The sequence below is a fragment of the Mangifera indica genome, chromosome 15 (assembly GCF_011075055.1).
Source record: "Mangifera indica cultivar Alphonso chromosome 15, CATAS_Mindica_2.1, whole genome shotgun sequence".
Taxonomy (NCBI): domain Eukaryota; kingdom Viridiplantae; phylum Streptophyta; class Magnoliopsida; order Sapindales; family Anacardiaceae; genus Mangifera; species Mangifera indica.
Genome location: NC_058151.1, coordinates 3,529,479 through 3,555,318, shown reverse-complemented (window position 1 = coordinate 3,555,318; position 25,840 = coordinate 3,529,479). Strand labels below are relative to the sequence as shown.

The window sequence follows — 25,840 nt, the reverse complement described above, 5'->3', positions numbered from 1 at the left end:
TTTTAAAACTTAATTCAAGGGGAAAATGTTAGTTTTTCAAATTAAAAGGGGAAAATGAGATGATTTTTTAATTATTTTAATATTATTAATAAAATAACGAATTTTTCCCTTAACCCTAACAAAAAATATGTGAGTGTGTCCTAACAGATTAAACTTTAGGTGAATATTTGGATTTTTCATTAAGTATGGTATACTTTTGAGATTAGACTAAAACGTGGGTGGGCAATTGTTCTTTTCCCTTTCAAAGAATATTTATGAGTGATTAATATTTTTCCAATCTAGGAGTCTAAAAATAATTTTCCATTTATGACATTTTCATTCTAATTTATCCAAAAAAAAAAAAATAGATAAAACCAAATTTTGGTTGGATAAATGGTTTTTTTGGGTAAATAATTTAATATTCATTCCCTTGTTAAAAAAATTTTTTTGAGTATAAACATTGAGTGAAATAATATTATTCGGGGTTATTCAAAATTTAGGAACACATTGTTTGATTAGGGGTAGAAAATGTATTCAAAACATGGAAACACTCGGGGCTATTTGATTGAAAAGAATTAAAGATTACTTTGATAATCTATATTTTATACTTACATTACGTTCGTTAGTTTATAAGTAATTAAAGGTTTCGATAATCTTATTACTAATGGTAATATAACAAGTAATATAAGAGTAATCTGATTATCATTTTCAACTTAGATATTAAAATATTACGAAGGTAATCTTAATTTTATTATAACTATATCATTATTTATTAATTCTTTTAGGTAAAAATAATCTTATTTTCAATTAATATAACAAATAACATAAAAAATATTTTTTAATAATTATACCTAAGAGTATTTAAGTAAAATAATATACTAGTATTCTTTTATTTTCTATAACCAAATAAAATAATTATTTAAATTTATCTGTTTTTGTGAAATTTTATCAAACATAATAATAATTTACGCATAGTAATCATCAAAGTAATCTTGCAATTTTGATCTTTGTTTTATCAAAGATAAAAATGTACTCAAAACAAAACATGGGAGTGCATAGTTTTATTGGAGATAAAAAAAGGCCAAAAGACTTATTACCACCCAAGGTTTAGTGAAATCTCAAACTTTCACATATTAACTTTCAAAAATCTAAATATTCATCTTTCTAATAAAATTCACAGTTATGATTAAAGATAAAAATGTTATTTAACTAAAAATATTTTTTAAAAAAGCTATTGCTATCTCTCCCTCTGACACTGTCTTGGAAAACGAAACCTTTGTTTGAATTTATCTATTGGGAGGGAGCATTAGAGGGAGAGACATAGTCGAGAGGGAGAGAGATTGGGCATGGGCTATCAGTCGACGAAGAAAAAGGTAATCAGAAAAAGGGAGAAAGAAAAGTAAACCCTAACAAAGGGGATATTGAGACTTTTCAAACATTTAGGTGAGAAAAATAATTATTTTTAAAACTAAAAGAGAAAATAAGATAAAATTTTATTTTTTTAATACTACTGATTAAATAACTTTTTTACCCTTAAATTTAATAAATTTTATTAATTTTAATAATTTATAATTGGATATTTGAGTTTTTAAAACTTTACAAATGAAAATTTAGAATTACACTATACCTTGGATGAGAGTATGTCTTTTGGCCATTTATAAATGTGAGTTTTCAATTTTTGTTAGGCAATTAATTATTTGGTGGAACATTAGAAGTGCTGTCTTATTGTCCTTGGGAGTAATATTCATTTTCTTAAAGGAGCTCCTTGTCATTATATATTTGTTTCAACGTTACTCCAATTTTTTCCCACTTAAACAATTAGAAAATCTCCTTTTTTTTTTTTTTATTTTATGTGAATAAAGATCAAAGTAAAACACAATAGAAAATGTTAATAGTCTACTTTAGCTTAGACTTAGATACCACCGTAAAGTGGGGTCGGGACCAGTGAAATAGCCGTTAGAGATAGCCGTTCAGAATTCAAATATTTTGCATTTGTAAGTGGGGACAGAAAGCGTGGAAACATTCCCCCAATAAACACGAGAGCATTTGAATCTTGTCCACTTTATTTAAAATAGGCCAAAAGACTTGTTTCCACCCAAGGTTTGATATAAATTTCAATTCTCACCCATCAATTTTTAAAAATTTAAACACTTACTCATAAATCAATTTCTATTAAAAATCTCAGTTATGGTTAAAGGTAAAATCATTATTTACTAAAAAAATTTAAAAATTAAAGTTTTATTACATTTTTCTCCATAAATTTAAAAATTTCATAATTTTCTCCCATCCAAGGCTTGAAAAATGAATATTTTTCCTTAAGGTTTTGAAACCGTCATCGGAGATGATGAAGCCCGTTGTCTCCAGTTGTGTTCATTCTTCCTCCTAACTTATCTCTTCTTATCGATCAAACTTTTTCCTCCAACCTAGACAAAAGTCTTTTTATGAGATAAAAACGTCAAAGACGTTCTATCTTCCTCTTAGATGGAGACGAGGGTCTTCGTCAACAAAATGAGTGGAAGGGAACGATGGCCAGTCAAGGGAGAAGAAAGAGGGAAGGCCAATCGATGACCAGGAAGGATGATCGTCGAAGAGAAGGAGAAAAAACCTTATGGGGGAAATTATCACTTTTCAAACTCTAGGTAAGGGTAAACTGTTAAATTTTTGAATTGAGAGAAAAAAATATGATAAAACTTTAATTTTTTATTAAATAATGATTTTGCCCTTAACTTTAACTAAAACCTTTAATAGAATTTGACTCATAGATGAGACTTCAATTTTTTGAAAATTGATTGGTGTGAGTTGGGATTATACCCAACCTTGGGTGAGAACAGGTCTTTTGGCCCTAAAAGTATGAGTAATATTAGATAGTGTTACAATGGTTATCCATTTGAATATTAATGATAATGTATAATCATATATTAGATCTTATTTTATTTTTAAAGATGTGTGGATGATAGTTTATTATTAAAAATAAAATATTATTATAAAAATAGATTAATTATAACACTATTGGGTATAAATTATTAATATATTTGATAAAAATTAATAGATATAAATAATTATTGTATTTAATTGAATACAATAAAAAAATACGAAAACATTATTTTATTTAAATGTCATAAAAATTATTAGATATAATTATTATAAAATATGTTTCATGTTAGATGTTATATCAATTGAAAATAAGAGTAACTTTATCATAAAAATTAATAAATAAAAACATAATTGTAACAAAATCAATATTACATCGGTAATATTTTAATATCTAAGATAGATATGAAAATTATATTAACCTCTATAGAACTTACCACATCACTAATAGTAGTAAAATATTATCAAAATCTTTTACCAGCCGACAAATCAAATAAGGAAATGTTAGAAATAAAATATTGAATTACTAGAGTAATTTTTAAATACTTGAACGAAACCCTTTGTAATTGAAAATTACACAATCACATTATGACATATCATTATTAACACTCAAATTAACTAAAAATATTTGTTTATTATGAGTTATCATCTACAAGCTGCATTTGTAATTGTTGATGTTCATTAGTAAGTCTATTAAAGATATCATCTCTCGAATTTGTAAGTGATAAATCTTCTCTTGATTCACCATAAGCTTTATATACTTGTGATTGTTGATGTCTATTAGTAAGTACATAGGGTTCTCCCAATAAGTTGATACACACTGATCATTTCATCACAGTTCAACTACTCTAAGGATATTCATTAACTTTTAAAGATTATGATGAAGAAATTGTCATTTTATTAATGAAACTTGATTATGTTATTTTTATATAGATGTAATGATTAGTTTTGTGACACTTACTACACTTTGACTCTTTGTTCAACCTCACAAGTTTGAGAAGGGGAAGGAAAAAAAAATGTGACCTCCTTACACCTAAGCCTGTGTTCGGTTACTCACTTTAGAAAAACCATTATGACACAAGATGTTTATACACATCCACATAGAGCACATACTCTTATCTATCATAGTGATAAAAAGACATTTATCCCTTACCAACTATCTTGAAAAACAAATAAGATGTCTATCCAAAAAGTCATCTCCTTATGAAAAGGAATCAAACTCTAAACTTCATTTGTCATAGACAAATGGATGTTATGCAATGTAAGTTTTTACCTTCTCTATAAAATGGACAAAGTAAATTCACGAGTAATGAAGAAATTTCAAAGTTAAATAAATCATCATTAAGTGAATCAGTGCAAATAGTTCTACATTGGACAAATGTTGTTCAAACTCTCAAGGATCTCATATTGAAGACTCATAAATGCTCAAGATGTCTAAACATATGTCTATCATTTTGTAACGCAAACAACATTTGTTCAATCAAAACTCACTGAGTACACAACATCAACCAAATAGAGAGACAAAACACACAAAAAAGAGAGAAAAGGAACAAATAGTAAATTGGATTTGCAATTACATATAGCTAACATCTGACACTGAAAATTAGATAAGCTATGCAAGGAAACTTTCATAATCCAACTACTCTCTTTAGGGTACCTTGTCCAAAATTAAGTCACTTTCAAGACAACAATTTTGTAATCTTTGTTCACACTCAACTGAAGCACCCTTCTAGAGTACGAATAACATATTCATGGATGTAGTTTTTTGAGCAGCTTGATAACCTATGTTGGAAAACCTCTCTTTGTCTAATCCTCACTGCATTTAATTTATCTCTCTTTATAATAGATAACAAAATTGATTAACCAATCCTTACCACTGTTATTGTAACTTATCTTGCACAAAACTTAAAATTATATAAATCAATTGGTGATGAAAAATTTCATCATTAACGGGTTTCTACTACATCTAATGGTAGTTTAGAAATGATCGTATGCTTTAAGATTGGTGTATCTAGTTAATAAGATCAATTATTATCCCAACTCTATGGTGTTATGTTGTCTAACATGTTATGCATCAATGACCCAATATTATTTCAAGACTAAACTTTTTGACAAAGCATTTTGTGTCCTTCAATTATTTATGGGATGTCTAAATCTAAGCCAAGGACTTTATTTGTAGTATTTGTTCACCTAAATGAACAGACAACTTTATTTAGATAATGGTGTTATTACTATAAAAACTCTCTCCTGGATGGTTTGCATTTGCTTTTTGATGTTGTAGTGGGTGCCTAAACTATCCTTGTTTTATTTGTTATTCCTTGGCTAGCTTACAAGAAAAAATTGTGTAGTTATATTATAGCATTACAAAATGATTGTTATAAATATGCTATAGGTAGTATATAAATGTCAGGAGCTGAGCTTGTATATTGTTTTTTTAAAACTCTTGTCTTTCTCTTTTTTAACTTCTTAAATTTTGATCTCCTCACTTAGGATGACACAAATTTAGATAAAATTTATATATAAAAAAGGCCAAAAGACTTTTTCCCACACAAAGTTTGGCGCAAAGACAACACACACCCATGAGATTTCAAAAACTATACCTAAAGTTTAGTCGATTTCCACACACCCAAGAATTTTCTTTTAGGGTTAAAGGTGAAATGGTTATTTTATCAATAATATAAAAATAAATAAAATTATATCTTATTTTCTCCCTTTAGTTTGGAAAACTAACAATTTTCCCTAAGATTAAGTTTTGAAAAGTGACATTTTCCCTCCTTAGGGTTTCAAATTTCTCTAACAATTTTTTGATGAATGACGGCCACACTCTCTCCCTCTAGCTTATTTTCTTCGTCCGAAGCTCTCTCCCTTTGACCAGTGACGTCTGGATTATTCAAATTATCCAAACGAAACCCTTCGTCTGGACGACAATGACACCTTTGTTGTCCAAACATCATTGATCGAAGGGAGAGGGCTTCGGATGAAGAGAAAGTGTCAAAGGGAGAGCCATCATCAAGTAGAAGAGAGAGCAACTGTCATTCACCTGAGAAATTTGAAACCCTAGGGGGGAAATTTCACTTTTTAAAACTTAACCATGAGAAAAAATTATTAGTTTTCCAAATTAAAAAAGGAAAATGAGATATAGTTTTATTTATTTTAATATTACTAATAAAATAACGATTTTACCTTTGAAATTAATAGACTTAATCCCTCATAAATGGGTGTTTAAGATTTTCATAGTTAAAAGGTGAAAACTTGAGATTAGAGGATACTTTGGGTGAGAATAATCCTTTGGCCTTTCAAAAACTCAAATACATATATAAGAAAATGAGATTTTCAAAATTAAGAGATGAGAATTTAAGATTAGAGAATACTTTGAGTGGGAAATAGTCTTTTTGCCCTTTTTGAAATCTTGTAGGTATGTGCTTGGCTTTGCACTGAACCTTGGGTGGGATTAAGTCTTTTGGCCATAAAAAAATTATATGTCCAAGTTGTAATTTAAATTAGACTAAATAATAATTTTTAAATTTGGTTTAATTTGATTTAAAGTAGAAAATATTTTGATTTAGTTTGGTTTAAAAAATTTTCAAACTAATTTTTCTTAAGTTTAATTTGATTTTTTTTTTTTAAACCAAACTATAAATTGGACCATACATGCCAACTTTTCCATGAGTGCAAGTTTCTGAGATTCTCTTAATTTATTCTAGTAAGACTGTCAGTGCGGGTAATCCCAGCCCTAACATCAAGCTGAGCCTGTATCATGGCCGAACCTTTGACAACACGCGAGAGCAAGAAGCACAAAATAAAAAAATAAAAAACAAGACCTTAAAATAAAAGAAAACAAATTGCAAAGCAGACATAACTAAGGTTAACCTACAGTGTCATGAGTAAATTATGTACTATATTAAATAGATATAATTAATTATATTTTTTATTTAAAAAAAAAACTAGGGTATTCGACAGGGTAACAACCTCGGCTCATGAGCCCCACAGCTAGAAATCTAATATTAGGGCTCAAACTGAACTGAATCTCTTCTTAACAAGATTGGTTGGGCATGGGAAATCTCGATGTTGGCCCCAAAACTAAATGACCTTAGGGATGGTTAGAGGATGTTTATGTCATTAAGCATGGAAGAAAAGGGGCAAATTAGAAATAAAATTACTTCAATCGTAAAAACAAATTGCCAAACCCCTCTTGGAGAACGACTCTCAAACCCTCTATTTTTTTTCACCTTCAAGCTTCAGTCATAAAATCAATAGTCAAATGAAACCTTACTGACTAACACCTTTTTAGTGATATAGTTCCTATTATGATAGATTTTTCGACAGGGTTTTTTGTTTAATTGAATATGTAACTAGATTTGTTGCTTAAATGAATGCTTAATTGGGGTTGTCGACAGTGATAATGGTGGTGGTGTTGGTGGTCAAATTCATTTGAAAATGCCCTCAAACTTCTCATTTTTGCTAGACAGTCATCCCTCGATTCCACAAATGATTTTCTAACGATGTATGGATTTCTCTAGAGGGGAATGAAAACAACATGAACTCTACGTTAGTTTGGCCTTCCTCCAATCCCACTAGCTATTAATGTTGAAGAGGCGCCAAAGGAAATCCCTTATCCTATGTGCCTAAATAAAGTCGAAATGATTCTTCAATGGTGGTGGTGTTGTTAGTGATGGCAGGGATGGTGATGCATTGCTGTCAATGGTGGAAGAGTGTGATGGTGGTGTCTATGTGGCAGGGGATAGTGGTGTTGTCCATAAATTTCTGAAATAAATTATAGTAAGACAATTTAGTATTTTAATATCACTATAAAGGTATTTTTATCTTGCCATGTTTACTTTAAAGTTATTAGTTATTTACCATTTTTTAATTTTTAGAGTGGGATTTATCATTCCAATAATTTTTTTATAAATAAATTAATTAATTATATATATAAATATTACGAGACTGATAAACAAATCTTATATTAATAAAATATGAGAAAGAAATTGAATTTATATGTACAGTCAATACTCCTCGGATTGTAAAATCAAAAAATAAAACTATGAAAAATTATATGTATAAAGTGGATAATATCTTGTATATTAGCTTATAAGTACCATAAGATATTATTAAGTACCGTAAGATATTATCAAGTGATATTATAAACCCTCATCTAATAATCAGAAGTTATAAAATTCATTTACAGAGATAATCACCATTGACTTGTCCTTGAAAACAATCAAACGGCCCAGACATGTGCACTATACGCAAGCTCACCATTTGTCGCATCATTCTATATTATTATTGTTTCTGTTCTAAGTTTTATTTGGTAATACGATCAGAGATGCTGTGAACCTTCTGTTTTATTGCCTCCAGTGAAGGAATGCTTGTCACATACTCCTTTTAAGTTCCTATTCTACACTTGGTCTCTTCATTTATATGTTACCCAAAGAAACACAATTTTGTTTGGTTACGTACTTTTGATCTCAATCCATGGAGAAACATCGAATCTGCAAGATCTGTAACAAGCGTTTTGCTAATGGCAAAGCCATGGGAGGTCACATGAGATCTCATTTAGCCAAACTTCCTATTCCTCCAAACCCTCATAAGTCTCAGTCTTCGTCTTCTTCCTTGAGTATTCACTCTTTCAAAGATCGCATGCAAATCTATCGATCTGTCAACCGTGAGGCTGAGTCATCGAGAAACCCCACAAAGAGAACATCTAAAAGGCGACGAAAAGCGACGGTGGAAGTGGGTTCGCGATACCCATGTGAGGACGAGCCAGAATCGGTAAGTTCAGTTACTGAAAATTTTCCTGTTCAAGAAATTGCAATGTGTCTTTTGATGCTTTCAAGAGATAAATGGCCACACCCAGAAGAAGAAAAATTAAAAGTGAATAATCAGAAATACAAATATGGTGATGAAAGTCATACTAGAAATAAGTATAAGTGTAAAACATGCAAGAAAGAGTTTCAATCTTATCAAGCACTAGGAGGACATAAAGCAAGTCACAAGAAGATCAAAATTCATCTAAAGGGATCCCTTGAAGAAGGCAATGATGTTACTCTTTTAGATGCAAGAGTTTTTAAGTGCCCAATTTGTAATAAAGTATTTGAGTCTGGCCAAGCCCTCGGTGGACACAAGAAAGTTCACTTCACCTACTTAAGTGTTTCTCCTAAGGATTCTTCTTCTAAATCTGGTGAAAAAATTCTAGATCTTAATTTACCAGCACCAGAAGGTGACAGTGAAGTTTGTCAAGTTTAGCAAATGAAGAATTAAGAACTGTTGATTCAAGCAACAACTTCTGGAGCCTGTAAATTTGTATATACTTAGTTCTTGTAGCAGATCCATTGTATGTACAAAAGGGTTTAGGTCTCTTTAATTAGTTGGTCAAAAAGGGTTTCTTCAGTTCTGTAAAATAATTAAATTTTTGCACCTATAAATGGAGATAACAGGAATTATGCTTGTTTAATTGCATTTCAATAATGTCATTAATCTCAATAAAGAGGATGAGTTTTCTTTGTTGTATATAGGAGTTTCAGGGAAATAAGTTACATTGAAAGTTGCTCTCTTTTGGCATATGTACAGCTCTAACTGATTGCCCTAGTTTTTATGAAAAAAATCAAAGAGAAAAAATTCAATAAAAACAGTTTCTGTTTGGATAAATACAAGATTAGCTCCTTTCTGTCATCATAGCCTATATATAGTTTGTGTAATTGATGAAGAAGTCAATCAGCCAACTGTATCCTTTCAAATTATTTATAGCTTTTCCAATTCAGATTGCCTCTTTTTTGGTTACTCTAAAAGTCTAATATTAAGCCCGACCAATGGAGTAAAACCAATGTTTGTGAACTGAATTGGATCAATCAGTTCAACCAATTAAATTATGAATCAGTCTATAATTTAATTCAATTTTATAATATAATCTGATTTATATATAAATATTAATTTGTTTAAAATTTAATCAAATTTGATAAACCTGTTAAACCAAAAAGACTATTTAAAACCAATAATTTGAAATTGGTTTTTCTCTTTATCTATATAATAAAGTATCAATTGTTTAATTAATATATTTAAAATTATATTTTATATATTTCATATGTTTTATATTTTAAAAATGTGATAAATATTTGATACTATTAAAAATATCTATAATAATTTGATAATAAGTTAAATCGATTGACTATCCAGTAGATCCGATCGAATCATAAATTAATGAGATGATCAGTTCGATTACTAGTCTTGTTTTAAAATCATTATGTAAAACTATAAGCAAAATTTATATCCATCTAAGGAGTTAACCAGCTACAGGAGAAAAAAATTTACAGGTTGAATGTTGATATTCTCTTATTCTAGGTGCCATTTATTAACTTTATTTATCGGGATGGAATAAATGCGAACTCACAGCTTTAAGCTTGCCGAGCAGGTGCTTTATAATCTTGTAAACAATAGGCAATTTTCCATTTTGTTATCTTCAGATTTTGATTAGCCTGTCCATTTCCAGATTTTTAAGCCTTGGAAGAGTTTAACGTAAATAGAGGCATTCACTGCATATTTTTAAGCCTTTCATGCTGAAAATCTGTATACCATATACTTTAGCCGGAGACTAGTGATTTTTTATGTAGTAGCATAGATACCCTGGGAGCTAGTTTGAGTAATGAAATCGAAAGATCCCAGGTGAAAGATTAGGGTTTAAATAGCATGAATAAAGGGAGGCGTTCTTGTGAAAGAAACTTAAACCGATTAACTTATTATCAAATAGCGATCATGCAAAGCAAACCTCTAATGAACCAGTGCAATGACTGTAAATTCGATCACTATATCTTGAAGTTTACTGATCCGTCAAGTTTATGTATATGGATACAATTTTTTTTCTTTGCAATTAATGAATAAAATTTAAATGACATTCACTAGAGTCTGCCCATAGAGGCGCATTGTACTGTTGTTACAGGTACAGATTGGCGAAACCATACATATTAATGAGCGTTGAATGCAACATATGCTATATGGAAGTTACTTTAATGGCAAATTTGTGTATCATTTTTACAATAAAACTATTTGCTATTAAATTTAATAGCAAATTTAATAATATTTTATTAAATAATGACATATCATCATGATACTCAATTCTAAATTCAAAACTATGGGTACGAAGTTTTATTGTAGAAATAATTTTACGATACACATCAATCACATAACATCTTATGTGAGAATATGTATAAAACATTTTGGATAGATTTCTCTTTTAGTGGAAGTTCAATCCTTATCTCGATTTAAGGAAACTTTTCTTTTTCTCACATAATTGGGTAGGAATTGTTTGATGCAAGTCGTTAGTCAAGACATTTTGAGCTTATACAAAGATGAATCTTGAGTAGAATTCTTGCCAAATGTATAATACCATATAACAATTCAAATTAACAATTCAAATCTTGAGTAGATAATTTTGTCCAAAATCAAGTTCATATTGGGCCATTTATTTTGTAATCTTTAAAGTAAGTTTGGTTTAGGTAATTTTTTATTATAAAAATAAAAATTATTATAAAAATAGATTATTTGAAAGATTAGATTATTATTATTTTTAGTAGAATTTGGCACTTATAAATAATTATTATACTTAGTTGACAGTGATAAATGAATATTTAGATATTATTTTATTTAAATACTTTTAAAAAATTATTAAGTATAAATTAATATTGTGCTTGTTCAAGGAATATGAAGTATATTATATATTTGTTGTGTATATTTTCAAAAATATTTTCCATCTTCCTAATATATTAAGATTTTTTTTCATGTTGTCAAATTATTAAATTATTTTTTCAAGTTTTTATCTTTTTTGTCAATATTTTTTATGTAACTTGTTATTGTCCAAAAATTATAAAAAAAAATTAAGATTTACTTAGTAATTTTTTAATACCTAAAGTGAATATGGTAATTAGATTAATACAACATTTTATGGTGCATTTAGTTCAGATAATCGTTTATTACCAAATTTATCAAAAAATATTTTTATTACAAAAAAATGATATATTATCACAAACATAAATGCTTTGAAGATTATTATATATAAATTATTAATATTTAAATTTAGTAAGTAGGAACAATTATTTATTTAATTGAATGTAATAAAAAAAACACTAAGATATTATTTTGTTTAAATGTCCTTAGATATAATTATTTTTAAAAAATTCTTTATGTTTTTCAATAAGATATTTATGTTCAAAAAAATTAATAAGTAAGAATAGAATTATAACAAAATCAATATTACTTATAATTTTTTAATATTTAAAATAATAATAATAATTAGATTATCTTTTATATTATTTAAATATTACCAAAATTTATTTACCACATCACCATTGATAGTAGAAAATTATTAAAATCTTTTAAAACTAACAAACTAAATAAAATAATATCAATGATAAAATATATATTACTAGATTTGTAACATCCATCCCTAGAAGTATTACCCACCGAAGGAGAAATGTTACGAATTAATATCCGGAATGTCTATTTTTTTTTTAAATACTTTAAAATAAACGTATCATTAAAAGTGTTTAGAAAATATTCTAAGAAAACTAAAAATCTGGAAGCGAACAAAAGATGTATATACTCTTATGAAAATTCATCTGAAAGCATTTAAAAACATGGAGTAATCATATACAACTATATTATAATCTCAAAAAGTCAAAAGTCGATAAGAACATGCCACTGTATGCATGTAATATAAACCAAAGATAATTTGCTCCAGCTGGATCTACCTACGCTGACCTGACCCTGCCTCTTAGCTACCTCGATTATCTGTACCTGTAATCAGGAAAGAAAAGGAAGTGAGTGATAAGAACACTCAGTAAGGGGAAAGAATTAAGTAAACTATTTTCTTTCCTGTTCTAACTCACTCTCGGGACTCAACCTCACTCATAACCCCCATAAGAAATCGAGAGGATAATCTAGTTTATGTTTTACTATTTGGGTCATACTTTGTCCCATCTGATGTCTATTTAATACTTTCTGAAAGTTAACTATAGGGATGTGACACTTTTCTAAGCTTGAACTCTCTTTCTTTCTTTCATTACACCATTTCTGAATCTAAATTCCGCTCTACTGTGAGCAGACCCTACTGGAGGTCTATATCCTATTACGAACGTGTCCTACTGAGGACGTGCCCTACTACGAGTGGTGTAGTGTAAAGTGTCCCCTCATAATTTATAGCATACATGCGGGTCTTATATCTTACTAATTTTGTTTCCATCTAAATTTATTCATAACTCACCAGACATTACTCTTGAGACGACCCTTGAATCTTAAGCCCCAAATTCCTTTTCTTGTTTTTCTTTCTTTTCTTCTTCTTTTCTTTTTCTCTCCTTTCTTACCTTTCCTTTCCTTTCCTTTCCTTTCTTTTCTTTCTTTTCCTTTCCAAAACTGTGAAATACTGTTCACAACCCTGTTCATTTGACAGGACAACCATTTTTTCATACAATTTCACAGTCCAAACGATTTATAATTCATACAAACTATATATCGTTGAAAAGAGTATTCAAAGAGCTTTCCAACAAGCTATAATGGCGCTGATAATTCATTAGATAAGGCAATCAAAACATGAGATGAAGTCAGTGGCAAAAACTGCCTCCTCTGTTTATTTGGTAAAATAGTTCTTTTAGTTCATACAATATTTAACAGTCCAAATGATCTCTAATTCATACAAAATATATATCATTGGAAATAGGATTCAAAGAGCTTTCCAACAAGATATAATAGCACTCATAAATCCTTAGATAAGACAGTAAAAACTTGAGATGAAGTTAGTGGCAAAACTGCCTCTTCTGTTTATTTGGTAAAGTAGTCATTTTGGTTCATACAATATTTAACAGTCCAAATGATCTCTAATTCATATAAGTTATATATAATCGAAAAAATGATTCAAAGAGCTTTCCAACAAGATATAATAGCACTCATAATTCATTCAATAAGACAGTCAAAACATAAGATGAAATCAGTGGCAAAACTGCCTCCTCTGTTTAATTGGTAAAACAATCATTTTGGTTCATACAATATTTAATAGTCCAAATGGTCTCTAATTCATACAAGCTATATATCATTGGAAAGAGGATTCAAAGAGATTTTCAACAAGATACCATAGCACTCATAATTCATCAGGTAAGATAATCAAAACGAGGGACGAAATCAGTGGCAAAACTATAAATATTATGCAACTTTCTGCTATGAACAAAATGACACACATATACATTCCAAATGGAAAAATAACATTTCTCAACTTCAAAATCATCATTTATAACATAGATCCAAGGAACCAAAATCCTAAAATATGCAACATATCAATGATGATACCCCTTACCTTATTTCAAGCCAATTTTTTTGCAAGTTGGCTTCCTTTTTCCTTGTCTTGCTTCTTTGAGCACCAAACTCACCTTAAATCAACACCAAACACACTAATATCTTTATATAGCATGCATTTAATACATATATAAACATAGGTAAAGGGAAAAGAAAGAGATCTTTTGGTTACTAAGACTTCCAAAGTGCTTCATTTTCTTTTTTTTTCCTTACTTGTCTTCTAAAACTCCTTCAAATCCTTCTTTTTTCTTCAAAAAACCAAAAAAAAATTGGCATGAAGAGGGCTACTGCTCGAAGAGGCGAAGAAGATGATGGAAAAAAGGGTAAAGTTGTCTTTTTAATTTTCTCTCTTTATATATATATCTTTACCTCTTACTCTTTATCTCTTTTTTCTTTTTTCTTTTTCTTTTTGTGTATATATATATATATAAAAACACACCCATACATATATATATTTAAAATTGGAAATATTCTAAAACAGGGTCAAAAAATATAATTGCCCCTGAAACATACCTGAGGGTATTATAAGATTAGTTTTTAAATACCTTAAACCAAACGTCCCTTAATAATATAAGATTATCATATTATTTTATTATCAATCAAACCAAATAAATTATTATTAGTAATAAAGGATAATTATTTGAATAATAAAATATTATTCCTAACCAAACAACGCGTATAATTTTGTTGGTATACATAATCTTAAGTGAAAGTTGCACCATTATACATTTGACGTGAAAAATGCTTCCCTAGTTTAATCATACTATTATTATCACAGTCCAACTCTCAAAATATTAATAATATACAAATTCATTTTAAGTATATAAATTAATACATATTTATATATATTATCATATAATTAGATATTATTTTATTATTAATTTAAAATTATTTAATTATATAATAATATATATAAAATATATATTTATTTATGTATTAAAAGTGAGTATGTATCGTAAAAAATTGAAGGTGCTGTGCAATGCGTGTAATTATGGAATATGGACGAAGAAAATAGAAAATTTCTTCCATACCCTTTTCTTCAGCCAAATTTCTCTATGTTAATTAATTATTTCCTGTTGGCTGACTTCTTGTGATTAAATTATAATTCTATTTGTCAATAAAATAAAAACTCCAACAACAGTTTCATATATTTCTATTATGTATATTAATTCATATGAAAGCCTTGGCTGGAGAAACGAAGAAATAATCAACCCATCAAAGTCATCAGCTCAACCTCAACGTGCTCTCAACATCTCCTTATTCTTTTTTTAAACCCTACGCTCTTCAAGTACAATCTCAATATATTTATAATTCCAACCTCCATAAATAAACGATATGGAAGCCACTCACACACACCGGCCCCAACCTACCACTCCAACAACGCCGTCGCCACGCCTACAGAGCGGCCGCAGCGGAGCTCGGGCTATTTCTCGACTTGATCAAAGCCGCACATGCATTACAAGATCAAGAAACTCAACGTCCCAGCAGCAGAAAGAGGAAGAGTATGTCCACCATTCCACTCTTTTTGCAAGCATTCGACAAAAGAAGACTGAAGAGAGTAACAACATAAACAAAGATGGTTTCGTTAGGTTCCCGCAGCGAGGCACTCCGCGAAATAACAACAGTACTCATAGTTTAAGCGCATCTAAGATTAAGAGTGCTAAATCAGTGAAGAGTTCTCCGTCGGCGTGGGCGTTGTCGCCAGGGCGGTCTTCACCGTACTTGGTAGCACCGGACTCTCCGGGGCCTGCGCTGGCGCCGGTGCCTGCCGAGACAAGGGGGGCTAAATCCAGTGGCGTTAGTAGCGTAAGTGGGGTTTTGAAGTATTTTAGACAGAAGAAGGTGTCACCAGTTCTTGAAGGAGAATATAATAGATTTCGAGCTTTGCATAGTACGTTGTTACAGTACAGATTTGCCAATGCTAGGGCCGAGGCTTCCATGGCTTCTCTAAAGAATGTTTCAGAGGTAAAAGTTTACAACTTTTTCTCCTAATTAATCATTTTTAATACTTCCAATTTCAGAATTTTTTTTCTTAATTCTTACATGTGCGTTTAGTCCAGATAATTTTTAATTATAAAAAATAAAAAATGACGATATAAAAATATTTTTATATAAATTATTAGTATATAAGATAAAAATTTATAGATATAAAAAATTAATTTATTCAATTGAATATAATAAAAAGTATTAAAATATTATTTTATTTAAATTTTGCAGAGATTATTAGGTTTAATTATTATAAAATATTTTTTTAATACTTGTTATATTAATTAAAAATATGATATTTTTGCTCTAAAAAATTAATAAATAAAGATAGAATTGTAACCAAACATAATAATGTTAATAATACAAGATAAATTATTAAAGTTTATTACCTTAGTAAGGATAGAATTGTAACAAAATCAAGATTAAGGTAGAAATTTGATTTCTTGTATATTACCTATCACATAACTTTTAGTATTAAAAGATTATTGAAATTTTAACAATAAAAATATATATGTATCTACTTTTAGTATATAATTTACGTATATAAATTATATATAATTATGTAATTAAACGATTTTAAATTAAAGATAAAATAACATTCGATCATGTGATAACTTATATAAGTGTATATATAATTGTGTATCTAAGGTGAGGACATGTAGGATTACCTTTTTTATTAATTGATAAACTAAACAAAGTAATATTAATGTTAAAAGAAAGATTATCGGATTGCGTATCGAATGAATTTTTTTTAGTAAAGATTCCGGTAAAATAGTGTTGTATCGATACTAACTATTACATTATTTTGGGTGTGAATGTTGCAGGGTAGACTTTTTTCCATGTGGGTTAGAGTGTTAAAAATGAGAAATTCCATCTTAGAAAGGAAAATTCAAGTACAAAAACTTAAATACGAGATTAAATTATGTCAAATTTTAAATCCACAAATTCTACTTCTGAATGAATGGTCAAAGTTGGATGGAAAAAATTGTGAAGCAGTGAGCCGGGTCACGAGAAAACTATCAGTATTGTCTGTCAAGGTCCCTTTTGAAGATGCCAAGGTATATTCTCCCATCATATTTTCTAATTTTAGTAAAGAATTAATAAAATGTTAACAATTTTAAGTATAAGATATAAGATTTGAATCTCACATTAGAAAGTATAAACTTTTAATATGTCTACAGGCAGATGTGGAGTCTGTTTACGACGCAATGAACAAAGCCTTGGCAGTTATGGATGGCATTGAAGAAACTGTTAAAAGATTCCTTCCACAGGTTTGATTTTTCTTCTCTATATTGGCAAATTGATCGATTCAATTCTATTTAGTAAAGATGGCAAAGGATAAGAGAGGTTGAATACCTTAATCTCTATCCTCGCAAGAGAAATCTTTCTTTATCATTACCTCATCTCCAATATAAAAGTAATAAAGAATCTTTTATTCTTTCTTACATTGAAAATTTCTCTCCCTTTATTCTTTTTATTCTCGTTAAAAAAATAATAAAATATTTATTAAAATTAGAATAATTATATAATAATTTAAAATTTTTAAAGATAATTCAAATATATATAATTTTAGGAAATATATAGAAAATAAATAGGTCAAAAAGGTGATTAGTTAAAAATATATTTATTTCATTCTAACTATAAGGATTTTAGTTATCCCATCTCCTTCTTTACTAAAGAATTTTCTTCCCATTAAAAAAGAAGTGAACCAAAGACCTAATTGTATGTGTCGGATTGCTATCTCTACTTTTAGTCAGCTGGATTGGTTTTCAATTATATGGGCTAATGGTAGAGTGATGAAGGCGGGTAAAGTTGATGTATAATATTTACACAAATTTGGTCAGGCTGAGAAAGTGCTGTATATGCTGACGGAGCTCATAACCACGGTGGAAGCAGAAGATGAGTGTTTGAAAGACTTAGATAGCCTTTTCCCCTTGGTTCCATCTTTAATGGTGAGACTTTCTCCCTTTTATTTAATGTTTTCTTACATATAAGATATGCTTAGACATGTGAAGCCTCTAAATACCACTAAAAATTTAGATCTATCTGCTTCTAAATTTATATTAAGTACTCTTGAATTGTGAAAACACCCATTTGATTACCACGTACCAGTTCAATGAGATTGATTCTATCTCGAAAACGTGGTCTAATTTAAGTGGGATCTTTTATTATAAATAAAAATTATATAAATTTTTTTATATAATCTGACATGATATAATAGTATTTAATTAAATAATTTTAAAATAAAATAAAAATAAACTATTATATTAATTTATACAATTTATTTACCTACGTAATTTTATTCTTTTGCCTAATAACGGTGGTGGCAAATGAAAATGGATGGGTCTAAATTAGCAACACTTCAAAGAAATAACAAAGCTGAAGCCCAGTATAAGCTGGATCTTGATCAGCACTTCTAGACTAAACCATTTCAGGAAGCAACTTGGGTTTTAACATAGGCTGAATATGCTTGACAGGAAACAGAGAAATATTTAAGAGTACATCTTCTCCAAGCGGCGACGGAGTCAAGGAAAAGTTACTGCTCAGATGTTATCTGAAAGAAGATAGAGAATTTATGTTGATAAGAGAAGAAATATGTATTTAAATTGTAGAGTGTATTATATCAAAAAAAAAAAAAAGTTGTAGCCGGTTGTATCGCGTGACAACTCATTCAAAAAAATGAATTAAAAAATTAAAAAAATTAATCGATACAATATCGAACCATATCAAACCAGCCGAGCTTCATGACCCGCTCAGCCTGCAGGCCTAGCACGTCCAGTGTTTTTTGTGATGGGCCTAAGCAGGCCAGGAAGCTATGCCCGCACCGGGTCGTGGGCTAGCCTAACCCATTTAACCCCTCTGTATGTAACCCACAGCATTCTCCACTAGCATATTATAATTTTGATAAGCCCCATGCCCAAATTCATAACCCACTGTAACACCAGAATATAAGAACGCTTGAAAATTCCATTGAAAATTTAAAAAAAAAAAAAATCACTTCTTCTATACCAATCCCCACCATCGGAAAGTTGAACCCCAAAAAAAATATATAAAAAAAGCTCGTAAATTTAATCTATTAACATTCTACTGTTGATTTTTGAACTGAAATATCATCATTTTTATCCACACTAATCATAACATCGCCACCGCCCATTAATATATCTCCGACCAACTTTCTCTTTGGCTTGGCCTCCTGTAACATCAACACCACATCTCTCATGGATGGCCGATCTGCCGGATTCCGACAAGTGCACAACAATGCAATTCTAAGCATTTGCATCATTTCCTCTCTAACGAATGTGCAAGAAGCCCCTGCATTCTTGTCTAAAATGTCGTTAATCCCATCTTTTCTCCTGATCTTCGACCTCACCCAATCCACTATACTATTGCCATCTCCGAATTCTGAGTCGACCGATCTCTTGCCGCTCAAAATTTCCATCAGAACAACGCCATAGCTGTAAATGTCGCTTTTCTCATCAACTTGAAGAGTGTAAGCATATTCTGCAAATCAGAAATGAGCAAGATAAAGTCAGATCATGGTGATAACCATGATCAAATTTTGATGGTGGGGTCCGATTTGTAATTCTTGTAAAAACGACTTCAAAAAAGAGAAAGACACCAATATAGCAGTTAGCCAAAACAGGCCGGCGCACTCAACCCCCCATGCGCACTGTAGTATTAACTAAGTAAAAAGACTTATTACCACAGGAGATTTAGTATATTTTCAAATTCTTATTAAAAAATTTAAAAATATAAATACTTTTTTATTAAAATTTTTAATTGAAATTAAAAGTATAATTATTATTTAATAAAAAATAAAAAAAATAAAATCATATCATATTTCTCCTCATTTAAAGTTTAAAAAATAATCATTTTTTTATTTTTTTCTCTCTGATAACCATCTCTTTTTCGGTCATGTTTCTTTTCTCTCCATCGATCTATCTCTTTTCTCTCTCCTTTCACTTTTATCGATATGTCTATTGAATTTTTATATATATTATTTAAAATATATAACAGTTATACATTTTATATAAAAATAATTTTAAATTATAAATAATATAATATACCATTACAAATAAACAGATCAGTTAAAAAAACAAAATTCATTGAATGCTGTTTGACTTGTTGTACCAAACAAAGAAAATCAATTGTCATGCTTACTGTCAAATTTATTAGTATGTAAATTTAGCTATCAAATCTGACACCAAGATTCGATTTATCCAATTTTGTCAGGACAAAAAAAGTATGAACAAAAATAGCAACTAGAAATAGAAATGGCAAATTGTCCTTGTACTCTTAATTCACAAACATACAAATAGGATTAGTTTCAAATCGAATCTATTTAAATTTGAATTCAAATTTAAACTCAATTTGAATGAATCTGAAAAAAATCAGTCTTATATAAGCTCAATTAAGCTCGAGCTCAAGATACTTATCAAATTTTTAATTAAAAATTTTGATACAAAACGATGTTATTTTAATAACAAAAAACAAACCGAGTCAAATTCGAACCAAGTTCGAACTTAATTTTTATGAGCTCGATGAACTCGAGCTCAACTATATGTAAATCGAACCGAGCTCAAACTTGGTTCAGATCGAATCCAATCCTACATACAAACATATATTTATCTAATAAATAAATAAATAAAATTTTAATTAACTTAGTTAATCAAATAAATATTTAATTATGCGCATGATAGAAAGACTAAACGTTACCTGGCGCAATGTAGCCATAGGAGCCAGCAATGACGGACATGGACTCATCACTTTGGATTAACTTTGCCACGCCGAAATCAGCCACTCTGGCCTCCATATCACCGTCCAAAAGAATGTTACTGGGCTTCAGATCACGGTGAACGATTACAGGGTCACAGTCGTGGTGAAGATAGCAAATCCCCTGAGCCACTCCAAGTGCAATTTTGTACCTTGTTAACCAATCAGCAACCAGATTTTCTCCCTTATTTTTCCCGTGCAATAAATCGTCTAAATTTCCATTTGGCATGTACTCGTACAGCAGCATCGTACACTCCGTGTTGCTGCAACACCCTAACAATCTCACTATGTTTCTGTGCCTCACGTTGCCTAATACATCCACCTCCGCTAACACCCCTCTCCTCCGTCTGATATGCTCCTTATGTGTACCCCACAGCTTCTTCACTGCTATGATCTCGCCACCTGGCATTTCGGCTTTATAAACAGTTCCGGTGGACCCCATTCCTAGAATCTTATCCGTCATAGACAAACACTCCAACACATCATCCGCCGTGAAATTTAGCCTCTGGAACGCGGTTAATTTCCACGGTCCGATTTCTCGATCGTCATTAAAACTGCGGCTGTAATTTGCGTGGAAACAGCGGGTCGCAGCGACGAGAACAAACAAGCCTATACCAAAGGCGGCGGCCATGATCCAAACGATAGCCCCAGCCGTCTTTTTCGGCTGCTGCTGATGACTACGAACCGCCATGTTGCTGGCGTCCAACGTATCAGTTGGACACGACTTGGTTAAAATTCGGCCGCAGAGTCCGTCGTTTCCGAAAAATGAGGAGGGATGAAGATTCGGAAATATCGGACCTGAAGCCGGAATCGGTCCCGTTAAAAGATTATAAGAAACGTTAAAAGTCTCCAACGTGCTGCAGTTTTCGAAATTCGAAGGGATAGTGCCGGTGAAAAAATTATGAGAAAGATCAACGTCGGTGATATAAGAAAGAGTAGAAATCTCCCATGGAATAATACCGGTGAGCGAATTTCTGCTCAAGTTTAATGAAAGAAGCTTCTCACAGTGGCCGATATCTCGAGGTATGCTGCCATTAAGGAAGTTGTTATATAACTCGATCCTGTACATACTCTTACACCCTATAAAACCCGGAATCTTTCCAATAAGTTTGCTTGAACTTGCTGATAAAATCTTCAAATTGGGAGCGCTCCAGATGCTACCGGGTAAAATTGTTTGGAAGGAATTGTCAGAAACGTTTAAGTACTCGAGCCTGGGTGCATTGCCGAGATCCTGAGGGATTTCGCCGCTGAAGTTGTTGTTACTCAAGTCCATGAAGGTTAAGTTGGGCAAGAGGCCGAAACCGTACGGAATGGAACCGTTGAGTTGATTATTCTGGATTCGGACTCTTGAAAGAGAAATACAGTTGACGAGGCTTTCAGGGAGATTATTACTGAAGTAATTGGAGAAAAGGAGGAGTTTGAATAGCCTGTTGCCTTGGCAAAGGGTTGGTGGGATTGTTCCCGTGAGTGAGTTTGAAGAAACGTCTACCGTGAGTAATTTTCCATTTGAGCCGAGTTTTTGCGGGAGAATTCCTGTTAATGAATTGTTCCATAAAAGCAACGTGTCTAATTCCGGCAGCTCACCGATTCCGTCCGGGATGTCACCGGTTAACGCATTGTTCATCAGACTCAACCTGGATAGCGCTTTTAGAGAAGATAATCCCTCCGGAATTGGGCCCGAGAGTTGATTATTGGATAAATCCAGAACTTGTAGAGCTTTCAAGTTGGTGTAGCTCAGTGGGATTTGGCCGCTGAAATGGTTATTGAACAGTAGCAAATTTTCAAGCTTAGTTAAGTTACCAAGCTCAGGGATTAACGAGCCTGAGAGATCGCAATATGAGATGTCCAAGTACTTGAGATTTGACAGCAATGCGAGCTCCACTGGAAGCTGGCCTTGGATTAAGCTGTTGTATCCAATCTCCAATCTCTCGAGCTGAGTCAATGACCCTAACTCGGGTGGCAATGTTCCATTTAAAAGATTTCCAGCCAAATATAGAAAGTTGAGTCTTAGAAAACTACCATAATCAGTTGGAATTTCTCCATTAAAGTAGCTTCCTCCGAGGTTGAGATGTTCAAGAAACCTTAACTTGACAAACTCTGTGGGCAGGGGACCAGTGAAATTGTTACTGTAAGCATTGAAGACTCTCAGAAACTTAAACTTGGAGATACCAGGTGGGAAAGTAGAGTTGAAGTAGTTGTGACTGATGTCGATTGTTCTCAGCTCCGGAAGCTCGAAAACAGATTGCTGGAGAGGTCCATTGAAGTCATTTGCACTCAAGTTCAAGTGGATTAAGCTGGTTAAGTAGCTGATTTGAGGAGGAATAACACCAGAAAGCGAACGCAGAGAAAGATCGAGTGAAATGATTTGAGAAGTGTTGGATTTGCATTTGATACCAGACCATGAACACCAAAGTGGGTTCTGCAAATTAGGCTTGGAGAAGGAGTGGGAATGGTCCCAATCATGGAAAGTATTGTAAGGATCGTGAAGAGAAGACTTGATGGAGAGAAGAGAAATGAGTTGCAGAGAAAGAGGATCAGCAGACAAGACAAATAAGGGTGAAGAGTATGGAAGAAAGAAAATAATAAGAAAAAGAGGCTTCATGGTTATTGTGAAGAATGAGAAATTTGTGGTGTTAAGAGAGTAAATTTAAGGGAAGGAAGGGTTTGATGGAGAGAGATGATTATGCTTTTTTGGAGTGCTGGTTGCAGAGCATGTATGCTTCATCATTATTATTGTTCTGTTTCAGTGGGCATGGCTGCTTATAGCTTAGGAGATATCCATGGTGAGTCTCTGTACATTCATTCATTCTTCTTCAAATATTTGGGGAAATTACTATTTTAATGTAATTTCTTATCATACAATATGATAAAAGTGAAAAAATAATTTTATTTTAAAATATATCAAATTAATATAATATATTAAATGATTGTATCTTATAATATGATACAAAATATAAAAAATTTAATTTTTAATATAAGATAAGGTATATAATTTGAGGACCATTTTAAAGACTTCAAGTGTATATTTTTAAGCTTTTGGTTTCTTGCATTTCTTTTTTCCTTTTTCTTTTGCACCTACTTTTCATCATTAATCTTGTTTGCTTTACCTTTGCCTAAGCAATTTGATTCAATACCTCACAGAGTCACAGGATCCAAGAAAGGCCTTTTTTATTTTTTATAATTTTTCACCATATTAAATTTATATTTTTCTTCAATTTACAGGGACAGATGGTTATGGACCACCTCAATTTTTGATGGGTTGCAGCCACATTCTGCCCAGGTACTTTGTTTGCTAGACAATTTAAAATATGCATTGGCAAATCATTGAAATAGGACTGGCCTTGATTGGTAGATGATAACCATTTGATTAGTTTTAATAAAAGATTTAATTTGTTTAATTGAAATAAAACATATACATAAATGTATAATAAATAAGTCCCAACATTCATAATACAATAAAATTTTACGTATATATTATTTTAGTATATAATTGAATATATAAATAATATTTTGTTATATAATTATATGAATTTAAATTAAAAATAAAATAACATCTAATCACATAATAACACATCATCTATATATGTATTTATATACTCAAAAATATATACGCATAACATTGCTTTTCAAAATATCGATATAAACAATATTATATATATATACTTTTAATTACATAAATAGAAACACATATAATATGTCATTATATAATTGAATGAGTTTAAATTAAAACATGATAATATATTATCTATATACTTATTTGGATATTTAAAAGTTTATATATAATATTGCTTGTCAAAATATCAATATAAGCAATATTATATGTATACACTTTTAAATACACAAATAAATACATATCTAATACGTCATTTTGTGATTGAACGATTTTAAATTAAGAATAAAATAATAATTAATCATACGATAACATATCATTTATATATTCAAAATTGTGTATATATTCAAAATTGTCATGTTTACATGTAAATACATATATTGTATAGGGTTGTTTGACTCTCTTCTTAGTCCCTATCATTGTTTGAACTCTATTAGGGTTTCAAAAGGAGATGATATTTGTCTTTTATTTCTTGTGATATGTAGACTTTGAGTTATTTTAGCTTTGTCTTTACACTATCCATCCAAATAGGAAGAGTAAGTTTCGATTGTTTTTGCATTCATTTTTTAATTGTTTTATTAATATATTAATTTATTTAAAATATATATATACATAATTTTATTATACCGATATAGCAATACATATTCAAAATGTCTATAGAATTAAAGGGCAGCTGAAATCAGTTATTAAGAATGATGGGCAATTATTTTGTTGGTAAAGTAATTGTGATGCTTCAAACACAATCATCATTTATTTACTTAAATTATGGGTCAAATTAATTAATTATATCATATTAATCAACTCATATTTTTTAAATCTCATTTTACCCACAGAAATTATATAAAAATAAATAAGGTGAAGACAATTTGGCATTAAAGGTACAAACAAAATCTTTGGTCATATTCAATCTGCCAAGTGTCATTTTCAACAGAATATTTCCTGTAAAGTTTTAAAAAATAAATAATAAAATAACAAACAAAGAGAGTAGAAGAAAAAGTAAAGTTTTTTTTTTTAGGGGGGGGGAAATATATAATAAATAAAAAAGAAGACCAAGAAGGATAGCAGAATTTAAAGTGGTCTCTGCCTCAAAAGGGAAACTTCTTGAGGGTATTTTGGGAATTTTTTAAATGTAGTCTTGCTCTTTTAGCCTGCTTTGTTTTGGCATTGCATGCTTCTCTACAGCCCCCGCCTGCGATTTCAAGGCATGCGCTTTACCTGGTCCACTTCTATTCTTTTTTTTTTTATTAATAATTTTTAAAATTATTTTTAGTAATTCAAAAATACATT

General features: G+C 30.4%; 3 protein-coding genes across 4 annotated transcripts; 2 read left to right on the top strand and 1 right to left on the bottom strand.

The window, feature by feature from the left end:
* The first annotated feature begins 8,128 nt into the window (after positions 1 to 8,128).
* LOC123197137 (zinc finger protein ZAT9-like) lies at positions 8,129 to 9,116 on the top strand. Its single transcript, XM_044611291.1, has one exon. It carries the CDS (start codon positions 8,326 to 8,328, stop codon positions 9,094 to 9,096), a length of 771 nt encoding a protein of 256 aa, XP_044467226.1. The 5' UTR covers positions 8,129 to 8,325; the 3' UTR covers positions 9,097 to 9,116.
* Positions 9,117 to 15,519: 6,403 nt separating this feature from the next.
* On the top strand, positions 15,520 to 18,728 carry LOC123198067 (QWRF motif-containing protein 7). Its single transcript, XM_044612641.1, has 5 exons — positions 15,520 to 16,149; positions 16,995 to 17,228; positions 17,352 to 17,441; positions 18,015 to 18,122; positions 18,648 to 18,728. Exons 1-5 carry the CDS (start codon positions 15,520 to 15,522, stop codon positions 18,726 to 18,728), a joined length of 1,143 nt encoding a protein of 380 aa, XP_044468576.1.
* A 426-nt stretch (positions 18,729 to 19,154) lies between these two features.
* LOC123197242 (leucine-rich repeat receptor-like protein kinase TDR) lies at positions 19,155 to 23,709 on the bottom strand. Of its 2 annotated transcripts, none has more exons than XM_044611438.1 (2): positions 20,887 to 23,705; positions 19,155 to 19,671 (listed from the first exon to the last, which is right to left on the bottom strand). In XM_044611438.1, the coding sequence occupies exons 1-2, from the start codon at positions 23,543 to 23,545 to the stop codon at positions 19,247 to 19,249; spliced, it is 3,084 nt and encodes a 1,027-aa protein (XP_044467373.1). In that variant the 5' UTR covers positions 23,546 to 23,705; the 3' UTR covers positions 19,155 to 19,246. The 2 variants fall into 2 exon arrangements, with proteins under 2 accessions (XP_044467373.1, XP_044467374.1); XM_044611439.1 differs by lacking the exon at positions 19,155 to 19,671 and adding an exon at positions 20,631 to 20,777 and having other exon boundaries at positions 20,887 to 23,709.
* Between the last annotated feature and the right edge of the window lie 2,131 nt (positions 23,710 to 25,840).